Raw genomic sequence first — 22,848 nt, forward strand, 5'->3', positions numbered from 1 at the left:
TGTGGAAGATCAATATTTACTGTTACGACTCGTCCCCAACAATGTCCGGCCTTGGAGACGAGATAGAAAGCCGTAGTTTAACTAAGCAATGAGATATATGTATGATATACCTCTTGACACTTGTCTGTTGGCGTATGGTATAGGGCGGAGGTATATTCGCTTGGGAAGATCAGGCAAGCTTATATACTAGTGGAGTAAGTTTATGTCGAAGGTGGTGCGAGGTAAGACGAGAGTGAGCACTGGGAGCTCGAGGACCTTTCGCAAAGTAACTTATGAAATATTGATCTTCGAGGGGAAGAAGATCAAGATCGAGGACAAAGCTCCCCTTTATATACTTCTACAGAAATCTATTTATATCCTTTGAGGTCCAGCTGGAGGTCCAGCTGGAGGTCCAGTTCTTTTCTCGGAGGTCCAACTGGAGGTCCAGCTGGACCTTCTTATCTGAATCGGATCTTGCCTTCCTATTACGTAACTCCCTCCTATGATATCCGTCTTATCTCTTCTTCTTTGTGCAGGCTCGTGACATCCGAGAAGTCTTGCCTGCGGAGCTTACAGCTCCAAAACATGCCTTCCCAGATCGACAGGGCCAGCTGAGGGAGGTAGTGGATAGGATGGGTAGTGGGTAGGATGGGAAATGGGGGAAAATAAAAATAAAAAAATAGAGTCCCTTATTTAAAAAAAGTGATGAGATGTCATCAGAGTGATATCGACAGGTTGATGTATCATTCTGATATTTTCAGTTCTGACATCAGACTGATATAATTTGGTTCTGGCATCAGACTGATATGCATTCATGTGCCGCATCAGACTGATGCGTCCCTGATCTCAGCAGAATCATCAGACGCACCTCGTATCAGTCTGACATCAGGGTTCAGCAGCCGTGTAGCCTCTTACATGTAGCTCTTCTTGAGAGGCAGCGTAAATGAGAATGTTGTCAATATAGATGGTGACACCTTTTCCCAGTAAGTTGCGGAAGACATTGTTGAGAAAGTGTTGGAAGGTGGCCGGAGCATTGCGAAGACCATCTCGGACGACCAAGGATTCGAACATACCATATTGAGTACGAAATGCGGTGAGTGGTTCATGCCCAGGACTAATGCGCAGAAGTTGATATGCACCTACAAGGTCGAGTTTGGTGAAGAACTTCGCCTTTGAAAGGTTGCTAATAATCTGGCTGATCAGGGGTAGAGGGTAGGCATCAGGTTTGGTGACACAGTTGACTTGTCGATAGTCTACTACCATGTGAAACTTTCCATCTTTCTTTGGAACGAAAAACATAGGTGCACCGTAAGAAGATTTGCTTGGCCGAATATGACCAGCAGTGGTTTCTCGCTCAAGGGTGTCCAAGAGTGCCTTGCGCTGATCTTCATTGAGTTGATAGAGAGGTGGTGATGAAAGTTTTGCTTCAGGTACTAAGTCGATGGTCATATCATACTGACAATGAGGCTGTAGTGTTTTGGTACTCGAAGATGGCTGGAAGATGTCGATGTAATCATGGAATTGTGTTGGTAGAACTTCAAGCAACTCAGCAGTTTCAGCCACAAATTCTTCAGGAGTAAGGATCTCTGAGAACTGAGGTCCGAGAGTTTTGAGGTCGTCGAAGTCAAGTGAATCACTGGGGAAGGAATCAATGGAGACAGCTCGAAGGAGGGCGTCGTTGTTGACAGAGGGGTTGAGAGCCAAGGAAAGCGAGTGATTGTCGGGAGTACTGTCGGAAGACGAGATGGCTGGCTGACCCAAGAAAGAAGAGGAACCCCAGCAGCTAGGGGACACGATTGGAATGGGGTTACTTGAGGTAATTGATGGAGAAGAGGAAGGAAGAGTGAGCTGGATATGATGTTGTGCATGGTCCAGAATTGCTTGATATTTGGCTAACCAGTCATCTCCTAGGACAATATCGGCACCGGCAAGCCTAGTGACGTAGAGTGTTGTGAGAAGAGAGGCAAGACCATTTTGGAGTACGAGAGGAAGGTTGACGGTGTGTGTGATGGGACCACTGGAGGAAGGGCGTCTGTCAAACATTTGAAGAGGACACAGTGTCTCAAGGGTATGTCAAAATGGTTGGATTGAAGGATGGTTTGCGAGTGATATGTCGATGAAGGAGCCTTTGGCTCCTGAATCCCAGAGGACTCGAAGCGTATGAGAGGTGGGGGTTTGTTGGTTAAAAGTAGGAATGGGAATAGTAATCACTGAGATTGCTTGATCTGGTTCAAGCGAGAATGAAACCTGTTTTTGAAGTTTTGAAGTTCTTGAAGTTTGGTTCTGTTTTTGTGTTTGTTGGATTTTAGCTGATGCAACCAGATTTTTTGAAACTGAAGAAGTGGAAGAACTTGACACCTGGGGTATATTGATTGCAGACAGTCGTGGAGAAATTGTAGGGAACTGCCCGTTGGAGAGATCTCCTATCCCCGTCGGGCCGAATCTTTCCCTTCTTAGGGCAGGTATCGACTGGGTGACCAGCATCTCCACAATACATGCAGAGTTTGTTTGCTCAGCGGTGATCCTTTTCTTTGCTGGACAATGGACCAATATGATGGGGTGGGGGGTTGTTGGTTTGATTAGCAGTAGCGTTTTGAGATGGCGAGTGTTTTGGCATGTTGGGGTTTGTGTTGCGGGGAAATTTTTGGGTTGAAGCTTGGAGTTCGCACTTTTCTTTCTTGCGCTCTCTGAGTCAGTTGTCCAGAGGAACTACAAAGTCCATCAGTTGGTCAATGGAGCTTACTTCTAATTCTCCCTGTCTGACGATTTCGTCCTTCAGCTCCCCAGCCAGTTTGTCGATAGCATTCTCCACCAGTATTTCGGAGTCAGGGGACCATCCCAGTATGGCGACCAATTGGTTGAATTTTAGGAAAAACTTGCTTGCTGAGCCCTGCTGGCGGAGCTTGCGCATTTCCCTCTTGGCATTTCCCTTCTCGTCTGGGTCTCCCCAATGGCGACGGAGGTACTTAAGGAATTCCTCGGAATTTTGGAGGAGTTCCGGTTGCTGTGCACGGTTCATCAGCGGGCAGAGGGATTTCATTACCTTATGCCGGCAATGGCTGATGATGAAGTTGATTCTTGGCTTATCATAGTTGAAGGTTCCTGGGTAGCAGTCCATGTAAAGGACACAGGAGATTAGGAAGTTTTCTAACTCGGTGGGATTCCCACTAAACGAGTCCTCCAGCTGGACCTTCTTATCTGAATTGGATCTTGCCTTCCTATTACGTAACCTCCTCCTATGATCTCTTATCTCTTCTTCTTTGTGCAGGCTCGTGACACCTCTACAGGAATAGATAGTGTGAGTGTCCTTGAAGTTTTGCATCATATTAGTGCCTTGCGCTGTTCTAGTGCCTTGCGCTGTTCTCGTGAAAAGTCGCAATTCTATCTCTCTGAAACTCCTTTCCCTGGTCATATTATCCTTCTGCTCAGATCCTGCCTGATCCCACCAGATTTCATACATCGATCAACTCCCACATCCCACAATACTGAAGGCTTTATGCTAGTTCATTGATCTACTGAACTATCTTCGCAACCTCATACCCAATCTCACTCAACATGTTTCAGTGTTGCATGTTTGCCTCCCTCTTTACACCACTGCTGAGAAAGCATCCTTTCTCTTTCTCTTTCTTTACAATTTGCTAGGTTGATCAAGACCAATCTCAAATATCCACCTCCACATTTAACATGAAAATGGATGAAAAAAATGTGTAGAGGGAATGGGGTGGTGATAATAATGATGATTATTCAAAACAGATCCGATTGATTGTCGAACAGTCTTGCCTTGTATGCCTTTCACTTCCAGCTGATCAAACACTATAGACATGTTGGATGGTAATACGACCATCAATTAAGCTATATAGAGAACAGCAGGATATATCCACATTTTCTTTTTCTATGTTGTGACCATTCCTTTAAAGCTTGACTATCACAAACTGGCATTGAGATAATCAATTGGCAAAGAGAAAAGGAAAATTATGGATAGAGATAAAATGAAATACCACAATGGATAATTATCTGATACATGGTCCACAGCTGTCTAACAAAATTAACTATTTTTTGAATATACAGATGATGCTGTGCTTGGTAAGTACAGATGATTTTCTTCTGGTTTTATCTTTAACTTACTCTTCATCCTCCAACACATGACTGATGTTTGTCAAGTCAGTAAATTGATTATGAAAGAATGTATAACAACATACTCAAGTCCGACTTTTTGGCCTCTTGCATGTTTAGCGGATGTTCCCCAGACCATAGCTTTTACGGCAAAAGGGTCAACGAGTCTTTAATGGTGCTTGATCTGAGTTTTGACTCACCATTCTTGAATTGCTTGACAATCTCCTTATGAATTGCATTACAAAAGTCTTCGACAGTACATTTTCCGCGTTGCAACACAACCGGAGAAGAATAATCAGGTTGCTGACCTCGAGGCTTTGTATAACTGCAATTTGTGAGTGATATGCAATTTTTGAGCAAGAAATACAGTGAAATGGCACTCACATCCTCACAAGATTCAACTTATCCCACATAACTTCAAGCAACTCATCAATGTTAAGCCATAGCTTGGATGAAATAGGGACTGAGTTGGGAATCTGAAGTGATTTCTTGAGTCAGTATAAGCAGCATAGGTCATGTTGTGGTTCACCTTATATAGCAAATCCAGCTCCTCGATACTGATTGCATCGATCTTGTTGAGAACAAAAATGGCAGGGATGTAGACGCTAGAGGTTTTAGCAACAGCCCATGGAATACATCCAATTTGAACTCACCGGTTACCCTCAACAACATCAATAAAATCTTCAATAGTGGCGTCGGGCTGATGAATTGACACAGCAGCATTGCTCATCCTATATTCTTGCAATACTGCCCTAATTTCTTGAGCATCAATCTTTGTAAGTGGGACGGTATTGGTGATGGCGACCTGATTGTAGAGGAAAGGTCAGTTCAACTGAAAAAACAACGCGGACAACGAGGGACATACGCCACCGCTTTCTTTCTTTTTTACCGTGATTGCCGGTGGCTTTTTATTAAGGCGAATCCCAAAGCCTTCCAATTCATTTGTGAGAATAGCGAGATCATTGAGAGGTTTTAGAACGTCCAAAACAATGAAAATAAGGTTGCAAGTCCTGGCGACAGCAATGACTTGTCGACCTCGCCCTTTACCGTCCTTGGCACCCTCGATGATACCTTGAAATGGAAGAAGGGTTATTCAAGAATCGTCTTTGCAAACGATAAACAAATCTTACCAGGAAGGTCAAGAATCTGTATTCGAGCTCCATTGTAAGTCATTTGTCCAGGAACAGTGGTCAATGTCGTGAATTCATAAGAGGCTGCCTCGGAGTGAGTTCCGCTATCGGATAATCAGCTACATTCACACCGATATACAAGGAACCATTGACTTACGTGAGCTTTGACATAAATGTCGATTTGCCCTGCAAAATATCTGCTATGAATAGTGCGTTCAACAGATAACCATACACGTACAACACTGGGAAATCCGATAACAGTTACTGTTGCTTGACCTGATCTCGCGACGTCGAAGCCAATGCCCGGTCCGCCTCCACCACCCCCCGAGGGAGCGATAAGTTCTCGTCGCAGTTTGGCAAGTTTTGCTGTGAAATAGATGGTTCAGCTTGAACTTCTTTCTAATAAACTAAGACTGTTACCTTTGAGTTGCCCAAGATGATACCTATCGCAGAGGGTAAGTAAGTGACATGAAGATGTAAGAAGGCGCTATACTGACTCTGTGTTTTTGTTTCGCTAAGAAATAGATGATTAAGTATGTTTTGCAAATGCTGATTACACATGACGGCCTGATGGGACATACCTGCGTCCTCGCCATTTCATCCTCAATGTCTTTGATCTACAAGGAAAGAGGTAAGTATTCCTCTCAGTTTTTAAGACAACCAGGCCTGACGCAGGAGTGATTATTTTACTTACTTTTTGAATAGTAGTCATGGTGGAAAGTCTTTTTTCTGGTGGCTATCAGGTAATCTCAATGCACCTGTGATGTTGTTAATTGTCTAGTAAGTGTTGAGCACAAAGAAAAGCCGAATATAGGATATGGTTTTAGCACGGACAAAAAAGGTGGTGGTGGAGGAGGCCGCGACGAGGAGAAGGGATTTAATTATGATTTATTAATTAAGTATTAATAACGTAGATGTGCTCCACCTGGTAGCATATACTTACTTATTAACGTACCATCTGGTTATTTGTCGTCGGCGTTGTCGGCGGTGGCGGGGTAATTATATACATAACATCAAGTAATGGATTATTAATTTATGAGTAAATACTTTTCAAATTTACTCATTAGTAAGGTTATTTGTAATTACGTAAAGGAACATGTCTGTGAACAGCTTTACACAACAACGAATGATGGTTCAAAGACCTGTAAGCGTTCAATCCATCACTCGGTCCCTGTGCGATCAAATTTAAATTCAACATTCCATTCATCATCGCTGGAGCAGACATAGCCGTATAGTATACATATTTTTCCCCCCTTATCCCAACCGAAGTTTGCCACTGCTCAGTCATGGCCCATCCACTCACTCAACAACCCTCTTCGTCCCTTCCATTCCCTTTTGCTGCCCGCCCCTCTCCTCTCACCTTCGGCTTCGGACTACCTTCAACAGCTCCATCAGAAACTTGTACGCAAACTTCCAATGCCCATTCCCCCCATCGAATGGCTGGGCCGGCCCACAGTTCACCTCCCAAAAATTCTTTCGCACGGCCAAGACCAAATCAAGCGTTCACACCGCCAACCGGATCTCTCAAACGTACGAGGCGATCTCGATCCCCTTCGACATCTCCAACCGGATCCATTCAGTCACCTAGGTCCCGTTCCCCTACACCTATGGCTAGTCGCCTCGGCCATCTTCCACCTCCGAAAAACATGCGAACCGATCCTTCTTACGCATCCAAGACGGTCAAGAGGTCAAAGCTTCAAAATTCAACCTCGGATGAACGGTCCGCAGAAGGTATGGATGTTGGAATAATGCTAGGTAAGTCATTTTACCCCTATGAAATGGGTTGTCTGACGCCCTATTTAGCTGCTTTACCTCCATCTGCCCATCTGCCTATCTTGCTTCAACTGCTGCAACGGGACCCTTCATTGTCCTCGACAGTTTTGGGTATAATGCCCAAGCTAGAATTCAGGTCATGCCTGAAAGAAATGGAGAAATTATTTGCGGAGATCGAGAAGCTGGCTGGTCCTGTTGTAAATGTGTCATTCTATCCAGGTGCTCTGGCCGAATCTCGCAGGTGGGATCGAGTCAGTAATAACATCGAGGTGTACTGTCGAACTGTAAGATTATTTATGTGTATGACAACCCTATGCAATTGCTAACAATGCTATGACAGGTGGCCACTTACATCAAATGCTTCACTTCCGCCAATCAGCAACCAGCGATCGATTGCCCAACTCTCTTCCTATTTCTCGAGTCGCATACACGGCATCTTTTAACGATTCTCTCTTATATACCTTCCTCTTCTCAGTTGGATGGAAGTTCTCCCCCGCCGGCGTCATTGGTACTTGACCTTGCCAAACTTTCTCTCACTATCTGGACCTCCTGGGTATCAGATTTGTCTTCCGATGTTAATGACAGAGGGGGAATGTATCCCCACTCTGCCGTTGCTCACTGGAATGACACTTTGGAACAGCTGGTTGGCGGGATTCCTTCACCATCAATACCTTCGGCCTCTAATGCACCAGGGACGGGTAGTCACTGGTCGTCTTCGACTCCACTTACGGCTGGAAACCCTTCGCCAGCGAAACTACTTGTATCTTCTTTTCAAGAAGCATTCATTCCCATTCGCGATCAGTTTGTGTCTCAGGTAGGATGGCTTATTGGGAGGCAACCTGCAATGGAGTATCATTGATGGGGCGATATTGGGCTTGTATTTATGGCTGCGTTTGACTTCACGTTCTCTTTCTCTCCCATGATTCATTTTCTGTTCCTGAATGTTGTCTGTAAAAAGATATTTATAGGAAGTGCAAATACTTCTCATTGGTCGGTTTTATGTACAAATGCAGTAGAGTAGGACCAGATTTGTTGATAGAACATGCATGGTTGGTAATTGCTTGAGGAATCGGGTATTATATCTTATACTGTACTCCCGAACACGCTTCCAAGCATGGTGAATAAAAATCCGCGGTAGAGACTTGCCCACCCCTCTTCTTCGATGATTTTCTTTGCACAATCGGCCATACCTAAATACGGTTCAGTGGAAGGTCGCAAACCAATCACATCTTCACCAGCTCCACAGAAAGAAACTCCTTCAGGAGCTTCCTCTTCAGTAGACAAAGCATCACCAGAATTGTTTGGCTGCACTGATAGCCTCGTGGCGATGACTTCAAGAGGAGTGAACCAAAGAGTGGATAAGCATTGCCAGGCAAGGTAGAGGATCCAACGCCACCAAGCGATGTTCCCTACCGTCTCATCGTTGGTCACCGAGGAGACGCCCAAGAAAAAAATGCGCGTTGTCCTGGCTAATAGCGTGGCACACACGACATGAGTCATTGTAGTGGCCAGGAGACCAGGTGTCAGATACAGCGTATAGGGTTTTGACAGTTCGAGGGGGGTTAATAGGATGCGCAGCGATCCCTTAACTGAGTTGGGAAGTTTGTATGGGGTGATAATCGCGCTGTCCGACAGTTCAGATAATCTCAGTACATTGCTGCCTAGGCACAAAGTCCGAAAAAAAGAACATACCGATTGATGAGGATGGTCATTGGCAAGCTGATTATGGTGAGGAGAATCGTAAAAATTGCCATTCTGCGCCGCGCGTTAGAGGAAAACTAGAGATAGAGAGAGGGTAGAGCGAGCACGGCTCATACGCACAAAACGCCTCCAGCTTCTGGTACGCTGTACGCGTTTTTCGGTCCTTTCGTTGCGGATCCCCCAACAAAAACGATTGATAGTACCGAAAGGAGAGTAGAGTACATCAGGGTGGGATACATTCCTACTCGCATTATTTTTTAGTTGAGCGGAACTGATTAGCAATGAGTCTCTTACCTTTCCACAATCCTTGCCAGCCTTCAAGTCTCTTGATGCGTTTCATAGTCCCGAACAGCGTGGTAAGTGTTGGTCCGACACTATAGTATGACACCATCCTGTCAGCCGCGCCACATGGAACTAGATACTATGTATGCTTGCCGGGATTCTTGGTCTAAACCCACCGCAAGGGGATTGTAATTTGCGCGCCACCTGACAAGAGCACCAGCGAATGGCAGTGTAATGGCCACCGACAGTGCCATGACGGCGGCCAATATTGCAGTGGCAAGGAAGAAGGTGAAGATGAAGTCGAACATGGTCTAGGATGACAGATGCTGATGGAATAGAGTAAGTCAAGAGTTCTAGTCGTACGTTGCGCTGCGCTAGTGATCACCGCATACAAAGGATAACTAGTATGTTTACGGCGAAACAATTTAACTCGCTATACTTCTTTGTAAAAATACAGCAGGAGTAGATGTGGTGTTGTTCGTCAGTCGTTTCCGCTCTTCTGCTGGTTGCACTACGTAAACTGATGTGTTGTTCGTCGTTCGCTGATTCCCATCGTCATCATCGAGCAACAACGACGAGCGTGCGAGCGGCGACGAACGACGGGACGACGGCGGCGACCGCAGCAGCGGCGGTATCCATTATTCAATCATCATCATCGGAATAGTTCGGCCCGGTGAAGGAGATCTGAAGTCTGATACGCTGCTGCTGCTGGACGGACTTCGATCTGTCTTCTATAGATTCCTTTCATTGCATCAACAACAAGCAACTAACATTCATCCCGATCGTGCTTTTTTGCCAGCAGCCAACAATATGCCCAAAATCCTCGTGTGAGTCTATAGTAGTCTCGAGAAGAGTTCATATATGACACACTTATGTTAACTGATTTTTCTGCCGCCTTCCTTGGCCTACAATATACTGTCTGCTAAATAGCACCCGTAACCTTGGAGAACATGCTATGACCATCCTACGCCAATCTGGTTACGACCTTATTGTCAATCCAGATGATGCTCCGCCCTCTAGAGAATGGGTACTCAATCACCTGGCGGATCCCCAAGTCTATGCTGCTTGTATTATGCATAGCCAGCCCAGTGACAAGGTCGACAAGGAACTCATTGCAACCGCCAATGACAACTTGCGCTGTATTTCTACCTTCTCTGTTGGATATGGTGAGACTAGCCAATGTTCATTTTCGGTGACTGCTGTTGACATCCCATGCAGACCACATCGATGTGAAAGCCGCCAATGCGCGAGGAATCAAGATAGGTCACACCCCGGGTGTCCTGAGTGATGCTGGTGGGTATCATTTTCAAACTAAGGAAGGACGTTGCCAATGGTCTTGACCTCCTGCCGTTGATTAGTCGCCGACATTGCAGTTATCCTGGTACTCTCGACTCTACGCCGCATCGGGGAAGGCATTAACTTGGTAAAAAGTGGTAATGTGAGCACCCAACTTAAAATACGCCATGTAGCTGTGAAAACTCCATTAACGTCTGGCACTTTACAGTGGAAACAACAACCATGGGCTCCTTTTGTCAACTGTGGCTTATCAATCGGCCATCCATCTCTTACTATTGGTTTCCTAGGCTTTGGCCGCATATCTCAGGCAACAGTTCAAAGACTCCTTGCCTTCACTAACAAGGAACAGCCTCCTCGTATCTTGTATACTTCTTCCTACCGAAGGGATAACCAGGATGAAATTGATGCCGGCTTTTCAAAAACTTTCGGAGTCGAAGTCAGGCGAGAAGAGAGGGAAACTCTCGCTTCTCAAGCAGACATACTCATAGTCCTGTGCGATTTAAATCCCTCAACCAAAGATTTGGTCAACAAAAACTTTCTCCAGAAAATGAAGAAGTCAGCCATCCTTGTCAATGTTGCGCGAGTAAGGCATGGAAGACTATAAAGACTCGCACTGGCATGGCTGATCTCCGCCGCAGGGTCCTATCGTCAATTCTGAAGATTTGCATGAGGCATTAGTATCAGGTCAAATCTTCGGGGCAGGTTTAGATGTTTTGACAGGAGAACCTGATATCCCCGCCGACCATCCGCTTTTGACCCTGGACAACTGTGAGTACCTCATAGAATCGCATAACGGATTATTCCTTCGACTGACAGAGCAATGTAGGTTTGGTACTTCCGCATTTGGGCTCGGCAGATTACGATACACGAAACGCAATGGCTGAGCGTTGTAAGTTTGATAACATGTCTCAAATGTCTGTGCCCTAACGGTGTCGACTAGGTGTACGCAATGCAATCGCTGCCGCCAATGGGGAACCCCTGGTGGCGGAAGTCAAGGTGTAAGCTGTGAACAATGTGACTGTGTTTTGCAACTGCAGTAAGAGGGTGCGGGCGTCAAGTCTTCCTTTTAATTATGGACCACAGAATAAAATAACTCAATTTTTCCTTACCTATGAATCATGTTTCTCATGCTGGGGCTTTGGGTCCTATCAGCTATACCTTCTTTTTTCCTTTCTCGCATTTTACATCTGTGAAGCAGATTTAATAGACGATTGTACCTCGAGATGACAGTGAGACATGGTTTCGGGCAAAATTACATGTGCATTCAAGAAGAGCATGGTTAAACTACGAATAAGACCTGTCACCTTTACCTGCTTCACCCGTCACCAAGCTTAATTGTCTTTCCATTTCCGCTGCTAGGCAAGAACTGTCAACAGCTATTGATACCATGTCAAAGCCTTGAGCAAGGCGTTTGCGGGCAATTTCACCATTGGAACCTAGAAATATATAAGCATATTTATTCATGTATATCATGCAGTTTCATCAAGTAGAATACTCACAGAAGATGGCGGCGATCTTGCCAGCACTGTGCGCTGCTTGGAGAGTCTTCTCAATCGCGGCTTCATGTTCCTCTCCACCGAAGGGGACGTTCATTTGCTTTGACAGATCAAATGGACCTACAATAGTAAATCAACCTGGGATCAAATATGTGCAGTCCTACGCACCGATGAATAAGCAGTCCAGGCCTTCTACCTTGGCAATTTCCTCGACGTTCTCGACTCCTTTTCTGGATTCAATCTGCACGATAACTAGGAGGTTTTTGTCTGCCCCTGCATCATAGTCGGACCCTTTGCATCCGAAGACCGGGGGACAAAACATCGGGCCGTAGCCTCGAGAACCGGTTGGAGGGTATTTAGAGTAAGAAACAATTCTCTTAGCATCCTCCTGTGACGATAACAACGGATGAGAAAACGTCAAAACTTTGAAAAACGCATGAGCTAAAAATGAACACCCACGGCAGAGTGACACATTGGAGTCATGACTCCTTGGGCTCCAGCATCTAGAGCTCTTTTGATCATCCATTCTTCGTTCCAGGGAATTCGAATAATTGGTGAGGCTCCAAGAGAAGTGACTGTGGTAACAAGCTGGTGTACGTTAGCTACCAGTTTGACTTTGAGAGCTTTTAACTCAATCTAGGAATCTGGAAGCGCACCTCGAAATAATCCTTGTCCGTAATCATGCCGTGCTCGGCATCAATCAGAGTCCAGTTAAAGCCACCAGCCGAAAGGGCTGTAGCTACGGTCGCGGCTCCAGGAAGACTGCAGCAAAACAGGTCAACATCTGATAGTCTAGCTTTTTACTCTCATTCGAAGGAAGTGTTCACTCACGTGCACCAGAAACCGAGCCCTGGCTTTTTCTGAGCAAGAGCGTTCTTGAGGAAAGTCTTAGATTCCATTCTGTATAATGTGTTTTTCAAGGATACAAAGGAGGAGACTCGTTATTTGGTGGGATTGTCGGGATTTGGGATGGAGTGGGGTAAGTGGACAGTGGTTCTGTTAAGCTTTTAGCTTATATAAGTGAAGGCCGATTTCCCGCGCCCTTGCGTGGACCCGCGGAGAACGGAAGCCAGAATAGTCGGCATGATTTACTGCGCCCGCCGGCATCACAGAATTCATGCCGCCCGGTTCCGGACTAGCCGAAAAGATACCGAGTCTGAACAGGAAGCATAAGCGAATAAGCATCAAGCGTCACGTTGACTTTTATTCGAAAACAAGTGCTGTATTACTATGTACATATCAATCAATCATTGCTTTATATTACACATGGTGGGAAGGCCAGATCATGACGAAGAGTGCATTGAAGCTACAACAAATCAACGGACTCAGAAATTGGGAGTTTGCCGTTGGGAGTGGGGGGAAGGACGGACTTGTTATTAGCCGATGAATCTCGTTGTTGACGGGTCCTTACGCTCCCCCCTTTGTTTTTTAATGACATGGCTCTTACATAACTATAGGAAAGATAACGAAATAAACACAAGTAGTAGTAAATCTGAAATGAACTATTTTTTAATAACTGTTCTACAGTACCACAAGCCGAGTAGTTGTACTCGGCCCGAGACCCGGGATCGTTATGATAGTAAAGGGAAGCTCACGATGCGATTTTTTTTCGAAAATCGCCGATTTTTCCAAAAATCGTCGATTTTTGGCGCTTAATTAACCATCGATTTTCCATCGATTTTTGATCGATTTTTGTTAATAATCCTAATTACAAAAAAATCGATTAAAAAAAAATCGACCTTTTGACATCGATTTTCTATCGATTTTTGCCTGATGTCATGACATGGAACTTCTCGCTTTTTCTGGAGATTTGGGTAGTAACCTCTTCATCGTACTATATAAATAGTGCGAAGAATAAATAAATAGTGATAGAACACCACAACGATGTTGCAAAAAGAGAATCCAACCGCAGGAGGCGTGACGAGATGAACAAATCTAGTCGGCGAAAGAACACTCCGAACTCAAACGGTTCAAGCCAAAAAAGGGGTCAAATTGATCTGCGAAATAACGAAGTGCTCAGGCTGGCGTGTACTTTATTTCGACACCACCTGCTGCCCTATATATGCAAAATGGAGTTAACATCTTTGGATTCTAATCCTACTGTTATTAATCTCGCAGTTTGGCGGAAAGTGATTTTTCTTCAGAGAGCGTGTTAAAAGGGCCTGTTCGGCATCCGCGGAAAGTGGTGACTTTGGCAAAGTCACTCGACCGGCGGACTGTCGGTGGCAAAAAAAGAGGTAATTAAATCGATTGAGCGCAGAAGCGGTCTATGATTGCATGCACCTATTGGTTACCTGGGCAGAGGGTCGCGAAGTTCTAAATGAAAAAGCTCAAAGAACCACAGAAGGTCTCAGACGATTGAGGGGAAAGGATGTCTCTTCATATCCATGAAAGAAGAGACTTTCCCTTGCTGCAAATTCTTTTGAGGCTTCGAGATCAAACAGCAGCGATGCTTCGCCGGTACAGCCGTGTGAAGTATCATGTCTCATACAATTTTGAAGGCGGCACCTTGGACACAATGCGCATGCTGATGATGACATTCTCGAAATTTGTCTCAGGCACATTGCCCATTTGGACCAACATCAGCTCTAATCTCGCAGTAGAATTAAGATCAGCAACTTGAGTAAAGCGAAGGCAATGGAAAATTGAGCCATCCTCAACAAGGCAAATTAAGTTTTCATAACTGATTTAGAAGTTGCAATATGAAAAATACAAGCGTTTGAGTGCAGGTAGATATCCAAAAGTCGTTACCTCTTGACGCGGAATTCCATTGGCGAGAGAATTTTGAGATGTTCTCCAAGGTCGCCAAACTATTCTGAAGAATTAGCACTTCAAGATGTCCTGATTGCAAAAGCAGAGTGTCCGAGGAACAGCATTGTCAAGGGTTAAAGACATGAGTGGTCTGCATACGTTGATTGTTGCGCATGGATCTTGAAATATTACATTCAGACCTGGTCTTTAGTCAGGTGAATCGCTTCGATTTGAGCGGGGGATCAGGCCGGGAGAAAGGGGATCATTCCGACGCCTTCGGAGAGAGCCGACTTCCCCACATCAACAGAGGGAGCATCAAGAGAGTACACAACATTGGGGCATGTGGACAGTTTGACTTACCGGGATCCATCTTATTCATGTGGAAAACCGGGAAATCTCTTGGCCTTGCACGTGAAATGAGCTGCAACGCCTACACACTTGTTTTCACCAATTGACCATGACATCGAACCATCGTCATTTCGCGCTATCGATGGCATGTTGAGGTTTAACGAGGGTCCCCGAATCACCATTATATTATGGCATACTTGATGAGACTGTCGATGAGATTTCGGTGGTGGAATCCTTCGTTGTGCCCTAACGCGTCATTAGACTGCAGCTGCTGGTGAACGGTCGGGAACTCCATGTCTGCAAACGTTCGATCCGGAACTTCAATCCCCCACATGTCTGCGGGAAATAAAGCGAGGTTCCCTCGTTGAAACTTTTCATTGGTCGGCCCACGATGCGGATTGTTGACGGCACAGGATTAATGATATAAGGCATCTACTGTATGTATCCAGACGACTGGGGACATGATCGAAGCAAATAACGACGGAAGGCGAAAGGAGAGACGCGAACGAAAAAGAAGGGAGGCCACATGTGCCTATTCTTTCAGGGGAACATTATTTTATTGCATGCCTAACTCAGTGTGCCCGCCCTATTTTCACCTCTTTCACCTCCAAAGTAGTACTTATAAACCTTAATAAAAACGCCCCTATAAGCAAGGCTATTAGCCATTTTCATTGGAAGATTGCATAGCAATCTGACCGATTGCATTTTCTCCTTTCTCACCGTCTGCAGGACTCATATTGGCCAACTGCATGCATATTTTTATATCAATCGGTAGCTACGGGGCGTCCGAGTCGGATAGTTCATTGCAAAAATATTGTTCAGAGGGTGCATGTCTACCACATATATAGGGGCCTTCTTTCCATATAGTAAACCGGAAGGCAGATTTGTTTCCGTCGGCTGAGACTTGTTGTGGAGGTACACCTTCTTCGAGTTCTTCAGGCCGTCCGTCCAAAGAAGATCTTTCGGTTCCAATATTTATTTAGCCTACGTAGTATTTGTCTTTGTCACTCACCGTCTGAGTAAACAGTCGTTCATACAACTTCATTCTTTTTTCTCTCTCCATAGCTTGATCGGGAAACCGCCATTCTTCATTTTCGTCCTGTATATCAGCATAGCAGCCGATCTTCAACATCCTTTTCACCATCTTTCTTGTCCCCTCGGCCTCAACATCATGCTTGTCTCCCCCATAGTTCGCCATGACGTGATAATAAACATTGTTGTATTGATCGCGGAAAGTGTCGCCTTTGCAGTAGGAGCTACTACTACTATACATAATCATTCCCGACAGTTGCAAATCCCCCGGCAACCCAGCGTTTCTCCATCTTCAGGTGGCGATGAAGATCTGGATTGAGTAGCCAGAGATTAGAGGCTAGTATGATGTGTGCTTATGGCTCTTATCAGGTAGAACTATGTGAAGTGCTAAAGTCTGCGAATGTCGTTCAGTACGTCAGTCGTTTTTTTAGCTCGCCCTTGTTGGCATGGCTTTTGCGTTTGCATCTGTTCAAACCCATAAAGTTGCAACATCCTTTCCAACCTTTGCCTTTTTTGTTTTCTACTTTTCAATAGCGTCCCGGATCAGGTGGCGAGCGTGGACACAAAGCAGAATCTTCGCCATTTCTTCTAGAAGAAAAGCTAGAGGGTAAAAAAGATAAATCAATGATGGGTAAGCCTGAACTTTGGATATTCTGTCTGGCCGCATTACAGATGGTTGTGTTGAACCTATGAGACTGTAAGCCATGATGGAGAATCCAAAGAGAAACCAGGTCATAAACGCTTTCATTGATAAGAAGGTTCATTTCGAACCAACGACTGAAAGTCCCCCTCCTCTGCATCATGTCAAAAGGAAGAAGACAACAGCAGTGCCCAAGTGCAGGAGTGAAATATCAAGGCATGAGCTGAGAGTCAGTGAGATAAACCTCCCAACAAACAAAAAGCACATGGGGGCCACCTCAGCCAAGGAAGGGCACTGTTCAAACGATGAGAGTTTCAAGTTTGGAAGATGGCACAGAGAACACGGACAACGATCTAATAACTGGACTTCTTACTTCTTCCTTCTATCTGCTATTAAGACGTTGACTTTGACACTTTCGTATATGACTATGATGAACACATCCAGATGCACGGAAGAGCTAAGAGAGTAGATATTGCTATTAAGCATGGTTTCGGAACTGATTTCATTCACGCTTTTGACACTTGCCGAGCGCACCCTATTCTTTTCTTGTTCCGCTGCACAAGATTCAGTTGGCACCTTACTATCGATTACCAAATGGTCTTCTGGACTCGATCGCATGATTTTATCTTGAGATTGTCTGGCATTATTGCTCAAGCACATATAACGGGATATCAGATTAAAATCACCAATTATCGGATCTGAGTACCAGGTGATGGTACTGTACTTTCTGCAGGTAGACATTTATGCGAACAGTTGTCGTATCCAGCATTAAGATTGTCCGCAAATAAAGGCTGATCAAGTGGAGTAAAGAACGTTTGAATCAGAGTAGTCCATCCCTTTAATCGTACCCGTCCGAGCTCGAATTACCCCTTGGAGTCCTATAAGATGTAAGATATAAGATATGCCAAGTCTCTCGTCTTACCCTCAAAGGCCGACGACATATTACTACAGTCTGAAGTGTCCGATGTCAACTTCTCCACCGCCTATCCTTGCTGGCGCCTCTGCTCAAGCACTCTGTCACATCCAATGTGGTTGCTAATGCAATTAGCTTTGTGAACAAACAATCGTGCTCAAGTCACACGTTCATGATGGCCAAATGACGACAGAGTCAGAGATGATGATAGTACTTCCTGAACATGATAAGCCAGCCAAAAGAATAGGAGGCGCTTACTATTTACTAATTTACTACTGCCAAGGACATGTCTGTGTAGAAGATTGTCAATGAAGCCATGACAGACGAAGGAAGCAGGATGTAAAATATGCTAAATGTCGGCGCTCGTTCGTTCGTTCGTTCCTCTTCTCCGCATATCTCATTCGACGGAATCAAATCTGCCTTCCGGTTTACTATGGAAAGAAGGCCCCTATATATGTGGTAGATATGCACCCTCTGAACAATTTTTTTGCAATGAACTATCCGACTCGGACACCCCGTAGCTACCGATTGATATAAAAATATGCATGCAGTTGGCCAATATGAGTCCTGCAGACGGTGAGAAAGAAGAAAATGCAATCGGTCAGATTGCTATGCAATCTTCCAATGAAAATGGCTAATAGCCTTGCTTATAGGGGCGTTTTTATTAAGGTTTATAAGTATTACTTTGGAGGTGAAAGAGGTGCCTATTTTGCTATTTTGAGGAGGAGCCAGGGATTCTTTAAGATACATGCAATATGTATAGTTTGAAGGTGCGAGTACATTCTGAAGAACTTGTTCTGGAGTTTAATGTTTAAGATGACATATATGAAATCAAGTTGGCGCTCAAAATTAGGAGTGCAGCGAGGGGTAGATATCAGATGTATGGGTAGCCGCTGCCCCGCTGCCGCGAGTGCTGAGGCTTGTGTGTCTTCAGTGCTTGTTTGGCTGCCTGGGGGAGGTCGTGCGCGCGACGCGTGTGGCGACGTAATTGTTTTTACTGCTCATTCTGGCTTGATTTTGTCCTTAATAATAATACTGCTGATCACGGTGCCGGACGACATACCATGCCTCTTGTAACCCGTACACGACAGTGAAGAAAACTTCACTTGGGACTCCCATTCCTCTGCGTCCGCCCCAGCCCTCCAACTCGAGAACATCCTGGGGACCCCTCCCATCATATCAGGCGTTTTTCGCAAGCTGGACGATATGGGCCCTTTATCGCTTTTGAAGGGACAAGCTGCCATATCCCAGGCGGAAAACTGGGATGATGACTTCGAGTTCTCCTTGTCCTTTCCAAAAGACTACAACAACTCGACGGCCACCTTGAAGGAGAATAAATATCAAAACATGTATGATAGGAACGGGGATATTCCCTCTTCCGTACGCCCAAAATCATTGTCGTTATCACCGACTAAACCTGGCCGCTCTGGCGCCCCAAGCTGCCCTAAGATTACAGCACCGCTACACACACCGTGCCCCCAATCCCCAAGACATTCTCCTTCTTACCCCAGCGATTTTACCTCATTCCCATCAAAGACAAAACCTTCATCATCAAACCCCGACCCAGTTTCTCCACCACTCTTATCTACGCGGTCTAACGCATACTTGCCACAAAGACATGGACGAGGCTTTCGCTCGAGGGCCGGATCTACGACAGCGATAAACGGAGATGTAGCACCCAAGAAGCTCACTAAGCGATGTCCTTCAGCGTCGTTTATCCCAATTCCGTCTAGCCATTCTTCACGATCATTACGACAAAACGATTCGGCCACTTCGCTGTCTTGTTCTTTACACCGATCTGCCACTTGCCCAGATCTCGTGTATCCGTGCACCCCTCCTTCAACAACGGATATCCCAAGGAGTGCTTCTGGGGAGCCGACGCCACCACAATTCCTCTCTGAGAAAGTTGCATCAGGCGTCACCGACTTATTGCGAAAGAAAAGCCGAACAAAACCAAGACCACAAGTGCCTCTGCTTCCTTCCTCGGACAATATTGTAGGAAAAGAGCACGGAAAACGCTTTTGGAATAGGTTTTCAGGAAACCCAGCTTCCAATAAAGGTATGATTTCATTCAAGAGCATTCCTAGGCTAATCATGTGCCCATAGACCACACTGCGACTCCAATGCGCCGCCGGTCATCTTCCGTCGGGACTTTCTTTGCAGAAGTTGACGTATCAGCTCGCTCGTCCCCTGAGCCTCCTCTACCCCCCCTGCCCATCAACCTCAACTCCCGCTCACCCACCACAACTTCGTCTATGCGTTCCCAAATGCAACACAACACGATATCTCCAATCTCATCTACGCTCCAATGTCCATCAAATAGTTTGGCAGAGGCGAAAATGGGCACGAAGGAGGGGGCGTTACCCATACCTTACATCCATCCGGGGAACAATGCCTGGAGAGAAGTGGCGATTGACGGTGAAGATTCTCCATTGTCGGACTGCCGAAACAGTTTTAAGACACCTGATGAACCTCAGTCTTACTCTCGCGGCTTTCATCTTCCTTCCCCTTCTCTCGGATCCCCGTATCGTCGTGCCCGTAAATCATTGCATATCCCGGAGCATCCATTACCAGAGTCCTCGTCCCTTCATATTATGGCTCCTGGTCAAACTCCAGGAGGTAATGCTTCAATCTGCTTTAGTATGAGGAGTGAGAGCCCTTCGGAAGCAAAGATAATAGATGTTAAGGCTCCTCGAAAGCGAGTAAAGGAGCCACATTCCTTTTTTCCTGCTTCATCTGTAGAGATGGCAGAGAAACTAAGAAATGACAATGAAGCCGTGGCGATGGCTAATACACGGCCATACACAACAGGAGATTGCCCAACTGCTGGCTCTCCCGACAATCTGAACGCCGTTACCGCACATCCTACGTTAGTTCGGTTTGGCCGTAAAACATCGGGCAATGGTCACACAGGTGCTGGGAGCTCTGGGGCTAGCTTTACCTCCACTGTCAGAAGATTAGGCTCGATTTCGAAAAAGCACGGAAGACGTATATCAGGTGGCTGGAAATTTGGAGCGCAGCCTTCAAGCTCTTCTGCCTCTTTGACCCTGCAGGAAGTGAAACCTACTGGAGCAGTGTTTGATCAGTCCAGAGCGGAAGAGGAGGCACGCTTGGGTACGGTAATGGGATCGCCAGTGAAAGAAGATGTCACGAAGTTGGCAGACGATGAACTTGTTAAACAGGCCATGGGGTCGGAATGTACTAAAAATTGCGGCACAAGGCAAGATCGTAGGTCATCTCCATCTGAACAGTGGGATCAAGATTTTCCTCTTGAGTCGGAATTTCAACATATAGGACCAAGTATAAATGGAAGCTCTCTGATTAGACCTGAGAGTAAACGACGAGAGGATAAAAACAGGAGAAGACAGAGTTGGAATGACTTTGTTATACCAAGAAATGTAATGGAAAAACAGAGGGAAGTCAAAGAAGGAATTGGAGCTATCAAAATGTTTGCCAGAGGTGTTGAATGTGAGTGTCATCTAGCACATCCTTTCATCTTTTGCTGATTGAAGGTAGCTCTCAAATCCCTCATCGCTGCACATGCTTCTTTGTCTAATCAGCTTCATAGCCACAAATCATCGTCTCCTGATTCCCTCAGATTTGATGCTCTACATGCTGAATTTGCCCAGTGGTGGGAAATGGCCATTGTGCTTGTTGAAGTCGGGTCTACTGGTAGAGATGACAACTCGCACGGACCTATAGATGGCTCTAAGCGTGAGAGAAGAGTTACTTTGGCGACGGAGGAAGCTAGGATAGCAGAGGACGCTCCGAGACATGTTTCAGGCTCAATTACTTCCACTGAGATGTCTTCGGTGCCATCTGAAGGAGGGTTGATGGCGTCAGGCCATCGCAATATCTCTCTTCCCGAAACGGTTGAACATCTCCCATCTCTAAGGAGTCCCCCGAGAGCATCCCCGCCCCCCGAACACTGGCGGGCCTCTACAGGCCGGCAGAATCTTTCAAAGAGACAGCTGGAAGTGCTGAGAACCATGTTGAGAACCCCGGTGTCCGAAAGCAGTAAAGGCGTTGATATGACTGGACATCAAGAAAGCACCCAGCGGGCTGATTACGAAGCCGTCAACGCAACAAAGACCAAAAAAGGGGGCAATGCGTCAAAAGCAATAACATCCATGGCCCCGAAAAGCCAAAATGACCTCCCAATTGGCGTCGATCTGCTTCAAGAACGTCGCGCTGAACCCCTTAATGCAACGATCAAATCGAGGAGGCGACATACAAGCAAGGTTGGTCTTGCAGGGTTGAAAGAATTCTTGCGTTCACTCAGAATGGAGAGGTCAACAGGCAAGGCCGACGAACAAAATCTTTCCCTGACAACAATCAAATCCCAAGCTCAGGGGGTGGAGGATATAGCAGCGGTTATTCGCTCCAGGTCGTCAGCCACAAACCCTTCCACAGCAACCGAGGGCTCTGCGCTTCTCGAACATCCGTTGTCTTTCCGATCTGCCTCACCGACGGGACATTCATGTGAGGTTTCTCATAACTCAATTTCGGTACGCAATTTGCAAATTGAACCGTCATCTTCCAAACAAGCCCTCATGCCAGATAAATCTCGATCCAAGTCATCTTCTCGAGTTCGGCAGATTCCATCAACAGCTTCCCCGAGCGTGCTTTCCAAGTCCACTCAAAATCCTCGCTTAGAACCCAAAAGACCTAGTATACGGAATATATTTCGCACCAGCTCAGGCAACTGGAGCGAACTCATCAGCCTGAACTCGGGTTCTCCGGCCCCATCATCGACTAAAAATTCGTCACCGGCATTGAGAAAGAGTGACAGCATGCGGCGGACCTTTGGGCAAGTCAGCGAGGCTAAGGATAGGCCCGAAAGGGGGGAGAAAGTGGACAACGATAGTGCGGAAGCCAAAGCTGCTAAGGTGGGCTCGTTCAAAGGTCATGATGAGCTCTCTGTGGATGGACGAGGTCTTATTTTGATTGGTGACCCTCTGCCGGGTACGTATATACGTTCAAAGCCCCCAACAGAGACGAGCGCCACGGTGAAGCAACTGGGGGTTGAGGAAGAAATGACTCTCAAACCGAGTAAGAAAACCCGAGCAACTGGACTAGGATGGCCGGAGCGTAAAGCGGAGGGGGGGGATATCAAGGATTTCATCTCGCCTGTATTTTCCGGTATTTCCAATACAACCCAAGTTTCAAGTACGCCCATGATGGGACAACGGGAAGACAGCGAAGGCAACGTGGTTGTCGCGCTAACTCCAGATAATTTGCCAACTCTTTTAGAATATATGAAGCAGTGTGAGGTGAAATTGCATGAGTGGAAGAAAAAGGTCCAGATGGAAGGCTTGGACAAGGAGCTAATTATGAACTCGGTGAAAGCTTAGGGCATACATACTCGTCACTATGTTTTCATATATGCTTAGT

At 45.9% G+C, this 22,848-nt stretch overlaps 6 protein-coding genes across 6 annotated transcripts; 3 read left to right on the forward strand and 3 right to left on the reverse strand.

Moving 5' to 3' along the window:
• Positions 1 to 4,028: 4,028 nt before the first annotated feature.
• On the reverse strand, positions 4,029 to 5,934 carry CNBC4430 (hypothetical protein; the record flags this gene model as incomplete). Its single annotated transcript, XM_771295.1, has 15 exons — positions 4,029 to 4,053; positions 4,105 to 4,125; positions 4,179 to 4,233; positions 4,293 to 4,417; positions 4,477 to 4,568; positions 4,622 to 4,697; positions 4,746 to 4,897; positions 4,958 to 5,163; positions 5,223 to 5,326; positions 5,380 to 5,408; positions 5,461 to 5,588; positions 5,643 to 5,665; positions 5,720 to 5,736; positions 5,804 to 5,839; positions 5,917 to 5,934. The coding sequence occupies 15 exons, from the start codon at positions 5,932 to 5,934 to the stop codon at positions 4,029 to 4,031; spliced, it is 1,107 nt and encodes a 368-aa protein (XP_776388.1).
• Positions 5,935 to 6,508: 574 nt separating this feature from the next.
• Positions 6,509 to 7,854, forward strand: CNBC4440 (hypothetical protein; the record flags this gene model as incomplete). Its single annotated transcript, XM_771296.1, has 3 exons — positions 6,509 to 6,977; positions 7,026 to 7,279; positions 7,336 to 7,854. 3 exons carry the CDS (start codon positions 6,509 to 6,511, stop codon positions 7,852 to 7,854), a joined length of 1,242 nt encoding a protein of 413 aa, XP_776389.1.
• Positions 7,855 to 8,078: 224 nt separating this feature from the next.
• On the reverse strand, positions 8,079 to 9,286 carry CNBC4450 (hypothetical protein; the record flags this gene model as incomplete). Its single annotated transcript, XM_771297.1, has 5 exons — positions 8,079 to 8,619; positions 8,688 to 8,750; positions 8,817 to 8,937; positions 8,991 to 9,070; positions 9,132 to 9,286. The coding sequence occupies 5 exons, from the start codon at positions 9,284 to 9,286 to the stop codon at positions 8,079 to 8,081; spliced, it is 960 nt and encodes a 319-aa protein (XP_776390.1).
• Positions 9,287 to 9,788: 502 nt separating this feature from the next.
• On the forward strand, positions 9,789 to 11,276 carry CNBC4460 (hypothetical protein; the record flags this gene model as incomplete). Its single annotated transcript, XM_771298.1, has 8 exons — positions 9,789 to 9,805; positions 9,909 to 10,144; positions 10,197 to 10,271; positions 10,337 to 10,416; positions 10,483 to 10,857; positions 10,913 to 11,042; positions 11,101 to 11,163; positions 11,215 to 11,276. The coding sequence occupies 8 exons, from the start codon at positions 9,789 to 9,791 to the stop codon at positions 11,274 to 11,276; spliced, it is 1,038 nt and encodes a 345-aa protein (XP_776391.1).
• A 282-nt stretch (positions 11,277 to 11,558) lies between these two features.
• CNBC4470 (hypothetical protein) lies at positions 11,559 to 12,669 on the reverse strand (the record flags this gene model as incomplete). Its single annotated transcript, XM_771299.1, has 6 exons — positions 11,559 to 11,710; positions 11,774 to 11,890; positions 11,939 to 12,158; positions 12,230 to 12,358; positions 12,427 to 12,532; positions 12,602 to 12,669. The coding sequence occupies 6 exons, from the start codon at positions 12,667 to 12,669 to the stop codon at positions 11,559 to 11,561; spliced, it is 792 nt and encodes a 263-aa protein (XP_776392.1).
• A 5,991-nt stretch (positions 12,670 to 18,660) lies between these two features.
• Positions 18,661 to 22,808, forward strand: CNBC4480 (hypothetical protein; the record flags this gene model as incomplete). Its single annotated transcript, XM_771300.1, has 3 exons — positions 18,661 to 19,272; positions 19,932 to 20,922; positions 20,971 to 22,808. The coding sequence occupies 3 exons, from the start codon at positions 18,661 to 18,663 to the stop codon at positions 22,806 to 22,808; spliced, it is 3,441 nt and encodes a 1,146-aa protein (XP_776393.1).
• Positions 22,809 to 22,848: the final 40 nt, after the last annotated feature.

The sequence above is a fragment of the Cryptococcus neoformans genome, chromosome 3 (assembly GCF_000149385.1).
Source record: "Cryptococcus neoformans var. neoformans B-3501A chromosome 3, whole genome shotgun sequence".
In the NCBI taxonomy this organism is placed as follows: Eukaryota; Fungi; Basidiomycota; class Tremellomycetes; order Tremellales; family Cryptococcaceae; genus Cryptococcus; species Cryptococcus deneoformans.